Below are 10,235 nucleotides of genomic sequence, written 5' to 3'. Positions count from 1 at the left end.
CCCGACTGGTGGGAAGAGGAGAAATCGGCAAATGCGAGAATGGCGATTGGAGACGGTGGACGAAATGGAGCACAAACCCTATACCCGATTTACATGGAAGCTCCCTTCGGTGGCATGTGCCAAGTCACTTTGATATGGGACCACCAGAGCAAGTTGGTACCATCCATGAGTCGAATTTGTCTACAGAAACGAGCCCTTCAGCGCTTCCGCTGCGTTCCTCTGATCCAACCGTACCGGAATCCGAGGTAATCTCTGGCATACCTTTTGAGGATACGACTATTATTTCTAACCCCCCTGATACAGAGGAAGATACCACTATTGATCAAGACACAGGACAATATGTACTTCCGCCGCGCAGTACAAGGGGAGTTCCTCCCAAGAAATATTCCCCAGAGAGGATATGAAAGAGAAATAGATACTCAATAGCAAGCTTTGCTGAAGCTAATATCTCCAAAATGGCGAGGGCATTCCAGACTGCACTGTACGAGGAGGAGATACCTCGAACGTTTGAAGAAGCCATAAAAATCAAACATTGGAAGGAAGCGATGCTGGTTGAGATGAAAGCCTTGCAGAGAAATCACACATGGGAGATCAGTCCACTACCCGAAGGGAAGCATACCGTAGGGTGCATATGGGTCTTCACCATCAAGAGGAGACCAGATGGAAGTATTGAACGGTACAAAGCTCGAATGGTGGCGAAAGGGTACACTCAAACTCAAGGTATTGACTATTCTGAGACTTTCTCTCCAGTTGCCAAAATGAACACTGTAAGAGTACTCCTGTCTATAGCGGCAAATAAAGACTGATCTCTCCATCAGTATGATGTCACACTAATGCTTTCATTCATGGAGAATTCAAAGACCCGATTTACATGGAAGCTCCACCAGGTTTTTCTGAGGAGTTCGGGCGAGAGAAGGTATGTAAGTTGAAGAAGACCCGATTTACATGGAAGACCCAATTTACATGGAATGCACAAACACACCAAAGACACATGCTTTCAATTGATCGGATATCCCGACTGGTGGGAAGAGGAGAAATCGGCAAAGGCGAGAATGGCGATTGGAGACGGTGGACGAAATGGAGATGGAACAGGGGTGGAAGGAAACCGAGAAGCGGTGCAGGAACGGAAGCCCGAAGCCGGCAGCCTCCAAACCGGCGGAGGGCGACGTGGCGACGGCGGAGGCAATGGTGGCCTCACTGAAGTTGGGCAGCGGCGTGGAGGAAGAAGGAGGTAATGGGCTGGGGGAGCCGAACCCTAGCCCTAAATCTAAACTCTTGCAATTAAATCCCCGATTTTCTCCTAAATTGCAATTTAGTCCCTCGATTTTGCCTGTTCAGGAAATTGAACCCCAGACAAAGAAAGCCTTTAGTTTTGACCCCCCAGACTAGGAGAATTTCCGATTTTGACCCCATTATATGTAGAAATTCATTTGCCCCCCTAGAAAATTTTTCATATGCTTTTGAAACCCGAGATTGTGATGAATTTGATGATACCGGGTGGATTTTTGATTGTGGTGCCACGGATACTATGACCTTTGATAAAAAGGATTTTGTGAAATTTTACGAAACCCATAAATCGCACATTCAAACAGCCAATGGGGGGTTGACTCCAGTTGAGGGGGCAGGGACTATAGAAATATTCCCGAATGTGTAAATTATGAACTGTCTATATGTGCCGAACTTATCTCAGAAATTGATGTCCATTAGTCACGTGACTAAGGAGCTAAACTGTACCCTACTGATGCAACCGAACTTTTGTCTCTTACAGGATATCCGGACGGAGAAGATTATTGGACGTGGCACTGAACGCCGTGGACTCTCTTTTGTAGATGAGATCGCTCGACACGATGGTACGGCGATGCTTGCTCACGGACCCACCAATCAGGAGACTTGGCTCTGGCACCGAAGAATGGGTCATACTTCTCCGGGTTATTTGAAATCTTTATTTCCCAAACTTTTTGTTCCGAAAGATTTTTCTTGTGAATCGTGTGTTTTGGCCAAGAGCCACCGTAACTCTTTTAAACCCAATGATACACGTGTTGAGACTGTTTTCTCTTTAATACATTCTGATGTGTGGGGCCCGGCACCTATTGGTACTAGTTTCGGATTTAAATACTTTGTGATATTTGTTGATGATTGCAGTAGGGCTACATGGGTATATTTTATGAAACATAAGTCAGAAGTTGTTGAAAATTTTATTATGTTTTATAAAATGGTCCAAACCCAATTTCAAACAAACATTAGGATCCTACGGTCAGACAACGGGGGGGAATTTGTGAATAGTTCTATGTCTCAGTTTTTTAGGGATAACGGGTTGATCCACCAAACTTCATGTCCTCACACACCAGAACAAAATGGGGTAGCAGAGAGGAAAAATAGGATCATCCTTGAAATGACTAGAGCACTCCTTCTGTTTACCTTCTTAACCGTCTTCCCACAAAAACACTACATCGAAAAACACCCTTGGACCATCTGGCTACCTTAACACAAATCCCTGCAGCCTTATCCCTTCCACCCAAAATTTTCGGCTGCATCGTCTACGTACACTTTCCAAAACAAGAAAGAACCAAATTTTCTCCGTGTGCAATTAAGTGTGTATTTATGGGGTATGGGATCACTCAGAAGGGATATCGATGCTATGACCCTAAAACTAAGAAAATTATCACTACCATGAATTGCAACTTCCTCGAAACAGAATTCTTTTACCACCTTGGGACTCAGGGGGAGAGTGAGAGACAGGGGGAGACCCAAGAAAGCGACTCCCTTCGGTGGCATGTGCCAAGTCACTTTGATATGGGACCATCAGAGCAAGTTGGTACCATCCATGAGTCGAATTTGTCTACAGAAACGACCCTTCAGCGCTTCCGCTGCGTTCCTCTGATCCAACCGTACCGGAATCCGAGGTAATCTCTGGCATACCTTCTGAGGATACGGCTATTATTTCTAACCCCCCTGATACAGAGGAAGATACCACTATTGATCAAGACACAGGACAGTATGTACTACCGCCGCACAGTACAAGGGGAGTTCCTCCCAAGAAATATTCCCCAGAGAGGATAGGAAGGAGAAATAGATACTCAATAGCAAGCTTTGCTGAAGCTAATATCTCCAAAATGGCGAGGGCATTCCAGACTGCACTGTACGAGGAGGAGATACCTCGAACGTTTGAAGAAGCCATAAAAATCAAACATTGGAAGGAAGCGATGCTGGTTGAGATGAAAGCCTTGCAGAGAAATCACACATGGGAGATCAGTCCACTACCCGAAGGGAAGCATACCGTAGGGTGCAGATGGGTCTTCACCATCAAGAGGAGACCAGATGGAAGTATTGAACGGTATAAAGCTCGAATGGTGGCGAAAGGATACACTCAAACTCAAGGTATTGACTATTCTGAGACTTTCTCTCCAGTTGCCAAAATGAACACTGTAAGAGTACTCCTGTCTATAGCAGCAAATAAAGACTGGCCTCTCCATCAGTATGATGTCACTAATGCTTTCCTTCATGGAGAATTGAAAGACCCGATTTACATGGAAGGTCCACCAGGTTTTTCAGAGGAGTTCGGGCGAGAGAAGGTATGTAAGTTGAAGAAAACCCTATACGGGTTAAAACAATCCCCAAGAGCATGGTTCAGCAGATTCACAGAAGTAATGAAGAAGTATGGGTATCAACAAAGCAGCTCCGATCACACACTCTTCATCAAACGAGAAGGTGAGAAAATTACTTGCTTGATAATTTATGTGGATGATATGATTATCACTGGGGATAATGACGCCGAGATAGAGCGACTAAAGGGACATCTGGCAGCGGAATTTGAAATGAAGAATCTGGGTGACCTCAAGTACTTTCTCCGGATCGAAGTACTTAGGTCTGAAAAAGGGATCTTTATTAGCCAACGCAAGTATATACTGGACCTCTTGGCAGAGATAGGAATGTTGGACTGTAGGCCCGCAGACACTCCTATAGTTCAGAATCATGGGCTCCAAATCACAAAAGGAGCGAACTCTACGGATCGGGGAAGATACCAGAGACTCGTTGGGAAGCTCATCTATTTATCCCATACGAGACCAGACATTGCCTATGTTGTAGGAGTTCTCAGTCAATTCATGCACAGTCCTCAAGAAGAACATTGGGAGGCAGCGCTTAGGGTGGTACGATACTTGAAAGGAACTGCCGGACATGGAGTGCTATTTTGGAAGAATGGGCACCTAGACATCCACGGATATACTGATGCAGATTGGGCAGGGAACCTGATGGACAGACGATCCACTGGAGGATACTTCACCTTCGTTGGTGGGAACTTGGTAACTTGGAGAAGTAAAAAGCAAAAGGTAGTGGCACTCTCAAGTGCCGAAGCTGAATTCCGAGGTATTCGAAGTGGCTTAACCGAAATATTGTGGCTTAGAAGATTGATGAGAGAGTTGGACTTGGAGTCACAGAAGACTTGTAAGCTGCTATGCGATAATAAAGCTGCAATCAACATTTCGGAGAATCCAGTGCAGCATGACAGAACGAAACACGTCGAAATTGATCGACATTTCATAAAGGAAAACCTTGAAGAGAAGATAGTGGAGATCCCGTATGTGAAATCTGAAGACCAGCTAGCCGACATCTTGACTAAGGCCGTCTCCGCAAAGAATTTCCAAGAAGTGCTGGGCAAGTTAAGTTTTGGAGACCCCGTCACTTAACTTGAGGGGGAGTGTTGGAAAGAGATCCGGAGCACCTACAAAATCAAGGAGAATATTACGTATTGAATGAGAAGATTACGGAGTATCTCTACCGCATAATTAGGAAGATTTAATTGGGACAATATCTTACCTTGTATAGTCATATTCTAGCCTATATATCTTGTACTATACCATTGTGAATAATTAAGAAATAAAATTACCCAATTCTACATCTATAAAAGAGAAACAACCAAGAATGAGTTTGTCCTACATCGAAAGTGGAACATAAAACATTCAAGGATGTCTCTATAAAAGAGAAACAACCAAGAATGAGTTTGTCCCACATCGAAAGTGGAACATAAAACATTCTAGGATGTCTCTATAAAAGAGAAACAATCGAAAGTGGAACATAAAACATTCAAGGATGTCTCTATAAAAGAGAAACAACCAAGAATGAGTTTCATAAAAAAATACATTAAATAAAAAAAAATTTAAAATCCGCTGGGCGATGCGCTCGGCGATTCGGAGGCTGCAATGGCGCCGAGCGGATCGCCCAGCGCCACAAAATCGCCTAGCGCTAGGCGGTTTTTTATCCGAAAACCGCTAGACGGTTGCAATGGTTCGCCTAGCGCACCGCCTAGCGCTGGCGCTCGGTGCGCTAGGCGCCATTGCGGATGCTCTAATGGAGTGTACTTAAATAACATGTGTTGTGCTATGATAACTGTGCCAGCAAACTTAAACCCCAGCGCTAGGCGGTGCGCTAGGCGAACCATTGCGGATGCTCTAATGGAGTGTACTTAAATAACATGTGTTGTGCTATGATAACTGTGCCAGCAAACTTAAACCAAACATAGTATCATTTGTAAATCGTAATACTCATGCTCTAATGGTGTGGATAACTTTTATTTATAGTACTATATGTTCTTAGAAGTTAGAGAAAGAAGATTCTTAATACTTATTCGTTAATTTATAAGCTATAAGACTGCGAAAATAATTTAATAAAAAATTAAGTATTAATTGGAACAAATTAAAGAAAACGAATAAACTCTGCAGTCTGCAGCGTGTGTTTTTAAATGACCACGTTTTAGGCGGGTTATCTACCTAAACCTATAACTATATGCAAACGCGCTACAAATTTGACCTTTAAAATATTGCTTCCTCAATTATTTCAAGGTAACTATTCGTAGGGATTGACTCGAGCAAATTTATAATAGCTACATATAATAATCAAGAAAATAGACAAAAATAATGAACTACGAAGGGGGTCAATTATTGAAATTTACTTTTGATATTTTGTACGTGTACATAACAAGCTTATTTTGAATAGGACGTTATTGTATTCCTAACTCTCAACAAATTATTTTGCGTACACAAATTTGTGAATGTGGTCAATGAAGTACATCTAATGGAGTAAAAGGATTTGTGTAGTACGATTACAGCATAGATGAAATACAAGATTCTATTAATTTGAATATGATTATTGATAACCACCGAATTAAAAGGTCACCAAACGCACGCTTAAGTGGCAATAATCCTCCAATCACATTTCCTTTTGTTAATTTTTCTACATCTAATTGTTGAAAGATGATGCAATATATATTGTTTATCAAGGACAAGGACAAAAGAATCGTTCTCATTCTCTTTTTGTTTGATACTATAATTTTTCTTAGATCAAATATATTTTTCCTTATTAATATAAATTGTGAATCCATATGACAATAATCATGTGTGTTTATAATTAGAATACGTCAGTAAAACAGACGAAGCCGGATATGATTTATATACCGTCTTTTAGTATGAAGATAAGACACAGAAAAACTCACCGATTATTGTTATTAAATTAACAAGAACCCTACACACTGATTTGTGACTCAATATTTTCTATATAAATGGTAAACTATAAGGTGCTATTTTATTTACAAGATTATATTTTGGAATTAAATATGTATTGTGTTTAGTTCATAATATTGAATTTTGTAAATCAATTCTAAATCAATAATCATATGATAATTAGTAATATCCATCCTCTAATTAAAATAATCTCACAATTCAATCATATACTACATATTATGATTATTTTATCAAACCAGCTGAACAACCACAATTGTACTCATAATTGTTGTACTATTTTGAGTTCAATTGAGGGAAATTACTACTCCATGTCACATTAATTTCAGTATACCACGGTTCACATCAAATTTAGAAATAGTAGTCCCTGTCAATCATAATTCGCTACACTAAGTAAGAATTCCCAAAATCTTTGTCATATTAATTGTTTGGTTAATAAACAACTAGTAAAAATTTTAATGAAATATAGTGTGTCCCTCTGTTACAATGCAAAGTGACACATAAATTTATTTAAGCCTATTTTTGTCCTAAGTAAATTGTAATCTTACGACATCAAACTATTTGATGAAAAAGATGAAGGCACGTATATGAGCACACGTCTTGTACTAAGCAAAAATAATTACACATAAATATTACTAATCCTAACCATTGTTTTATTGTGGTTTAGCTTATACTCCATCCGTCCCCAAAGAATATGTACTTTGGATTCGACACGATTTTTAATGTAAAATTAGTAAAGTAAGAGAAATGTAGAGATAAAAAATAAATAAAGTATTATTAGTGAAGAATGAGTTTCATCTTAGTAGAGAGAAAATATTTTTCAAAATTAGAAAATGAATATTCCCGTGGAACGGATAAAAAAAGAAATAGTGAAAGTAAGAGGGAGTACATAAAAACTCACCTTACCTTTTGTCTTTGGAAGCATGTGCAAAGTAATTAGTACCAAGTCCACCTAATTTCGTTGTAAATTTAGTAGGTAGAAATAGTGTAATTCACTAATTCTAAAGGGTCGTGCTAATTAGTGATTAGTCCATAGTCAAACACTGATTCCAGATCCAGTCTAATACGGCGTGCATTGATATCATGTCTACATACATCACACCTACATGATACATCCACACATACATAGCTTCAATCTCTCTATTCGCTCCAGATATTTTTTTTCTCGCTTCGATTTAATTTTGGTGGGCCTGGAAGTGGGCCCCGTCCCTACTAATCTCTATATACCGCAGCGGTTGCCTCCATTTTACCCTCTTCAAAACATTCCCAGTTTCTTATTCACACTAATCTCTTATTTTTCCCTAAATTAACTACACACAGGAGATTCTGTGAAATGGGAGAGGTAATTGATTGTCATCTAAATCTTAGTAATTTTATCAATTCGTGAATTCTACTCTACCTCTGATTGTTTGGAGAATTGGTGGTTTTGCTCACTTTTCTGTTCCCCTTTTCAGAAGGATGAAGAGAAGAAGGTAGCGGCGGAAGGCGGAGGAAAGAAGGAGGAAGCCGGCCCGATTGAGGTTGTGCTGAAGCTTGACTTACACTGCGAAGGTTGCGCGAAAAAGGTCAAACGAGCCGTTAGCCATTTCGAAGGTACTCAAATTTCCTAAATTTTTTATTTTTTCCGTGTAAATTTGGAAAGAAATTCAGTTCAATAATTTATATATTGGTAGATTAATTACTTTAATTAGTAGTGCCATAGCTCCAAGCAAAATTACCAGGAAATATATTGACCTTTTGTTTCCTTTGTATAGTTGTTTGAGAGATGAAATTGAACACGCTTTTCTCGATATATATGAATGAAGTTTCCCAATTAATTTCAGTATCTCACCTAATTTTATGGGTTCAGAGTTAGTGCAACATTTTATTGTTATACGGTAATTACAATAAAAAAAATTACAAAAACTGTGCGCTAATATTTTTATGAGTTAGTCGCAACTAACATAGAACTTTCCGGAGATGTCTAGGTAACAAACTTTCCATGTATATCACTATTCAACGGCTCTTTTTTAATTCCCTACATTTATTGAAAACGTGTATTTTAAATATCAGCATTATCAATTTAATTATATTTGGTAAATAAGTAGTATTGCGCGTTTGTGAAGGTGTTGAGAAAGTGAAGACCGACTGCGAGGCTAAGAAGTTGACCGTCTCCGGCAATGTTGACCCGGCGGCACTGCGCAAGATGGTCGAGCACAAGACGAAAAAGAAGGTTGAGCTAATCTCTCCTCAGCCCAAAAAGCCCGCGGCTGTAGATAAGAAGGCCGACGAGAAGAAGGCAGAGGAGAAGAAAGGAGATGAAAAGAAACCTAAAGAGGTGAATTATACTATAACTAATAGTAATACTCTTTTTAATTGACCATTTAATTTTATTAGTACAATTTTGTTAGCCAGCCTCATTAATAAATTACTAACTCTTTTGTATATTTGCTACTCCAGCGTGCAGTTAGTACAGTGGTGATGAAAGTCCGGCTGCACTGTGACGGGTGCGCGCACAAGATGAAGCGAGTCATAATGAAGCACATTGATGGTGAGTTTGGTCACATTTTATTACTACTATCAATTTTCAGACTTAGGTACATATTAATTGTAATCTTGCTGTATTTCATGAATGTGTATGTGACTTGTGATTTGGTTTGATTTAATTATAGGGGTGCACTCGGTAAAAACCGACCTAGCAAAGGACCTGGTCACGGTAACTGGGACGGTGAACGAGAAGGAACTCACATCATACTTGAAAGAAAAACTCAATAGAGGTGTAGAAATCGTTCCTCCTCCAAAGAAAGACGACGCCAGTGGTGACAAGAAAGAAAAAGACAAAAAGGAGGGTGGCAGCGACAAGAAGGGAGCAGGGTCGAAGGGAGGGGACGAAAGTAAAGGCGCCAAGGTAGAAGTGAACAAGATGGAGTATCGCAGTTCGAATCTACAAACGCACTACGCCATGCCTATCTACAACCAAAATTATTACAATCAAGATTATGGCCTCCCAGTTAACCACTATCAAGATTACCCGCCTAGCCAGGGCTATGGTAACACGGGCCACGTCGTGCAATATGCTCAGGGACCTCCACCTCCACCACCAACGTACATGAACGATCAAATGTTTAGCGACGAAAATCCGAATGGATGCTCCCTGATGTGAACGTGAAGATTGGGATTTTTTAGATGTATATAAACGTTAAAAAATATAGGAATGGGAAATACATGATAACGTATATATCAGAGCAAATTAATTAGAAAAAAATATATTGTCACGGTGTAGTAGACGAATGCAGACCCGGGCGGTTGCCGGTGGTTGTGAGGTTGATTTATTGTTTAAATGTTGCTATCGATCAGTTGTTAGTTAATAAAATAAACTCAAATTTTGATGTTTTTTTAGCTTATCTTCAGACTGATTATTTTGTTCAATTAATAGTGATGTGAGCCTTCCTCAGCTTGGCGTGGATAATTTGTTTATTACTCTATCAATTATTCAATTATCATTAACAAGATTATGTCTTATTCAAGTTATTTCTTTTATTAATTATTAGTAAAAGATAGTAACTTGTTCATAAATAAGATTATGTGGGATTGAATTAATTAATGTAGAGCAACCCGATCTTTGGACGCTTTCAGTCTTTCACCCTCAGACGTTAAACTCCTATATTTAGGGGTGTGCATTCGGGTTTCGGTTCGGTTTTTTGCCAAAACCGAACCAAAACCGAAAAACCGAATTTAGTTCAA

At 39.7% G+C, this 10,235-nt stretch overlaps 1 protein-coding gene across 1 annotated transcript; it reads left to right on the top strand.

Moving 5' to 3' along the window:
* The first annotated feature begins 7,695 nt into the window (after positions 1-7,695).
* On the top strand, positions 7,696-9,895 carry LOC121801492 (heavy metal-associated isoprenylated plant protein 3-like). The gene is made up of 5 exons (XM_042200993.1): positions 7,696-7,854; positions 7,967-8,105; positions 8,618-8,829; positions 8,952-9,042; positions 9,164-9,895. The coding sequence occupies exons 1-5, from the start codon at positions 7,846-7,848 to the stop codon at positions 9,652-9,654; spliced, it is 942 nt and encodes a 313-aa protein (XP_042056927.1). The 5' UTR covers positions 7,696-7,845; the 3' UTR covers positions 9,655-9,895.
* The last annotated feature ends 340 nt before the right edge of the window (positions 9,896-10,235 follow it).

The sequence above is a fragment of the Salvia splendens genome, chromosome 4, assembly GCF_004379255.2.
Source record: "Salvia splendens isolate huo1 chromosome 4, SspV2, whole genome shotgun sequence".
Taxonomy (NCBI): domain Eukaryota; kingdom Viridiplantae; phylum Streptophyta; class Magnoliopsida; order Lamiales; family Lamiaceae; genus Salvia; species Salvia splendens.
The sequence above is the reverse complement of the archived record's forward strand: the minus strand, read 5'-3'. Positions and strand labels throughout refer to the sequence as shown.

What these genes read in the sequence shown, in the direction of transcription:
- LOC121801492 (XM_042200993.1), top strand. An exon ending in AGCCGTTAGCCATTTCGAAG is followed by an intron (nt 8,106 to 8,617) that starts GTACTCAAATTT and finishes GCGTTTGTGAAG; the next exon opens with GTGTTGAGAAAGTGAAGACC. An exon ending in CATAATGAAGCACATTGATG is followed by an intron (nt 9,043 to 9,163) that starts GTGAGTTTGGTC and finishes ATTTAATTATAG; the next exon opens with GGGTGCACTCGGTAAAAACC.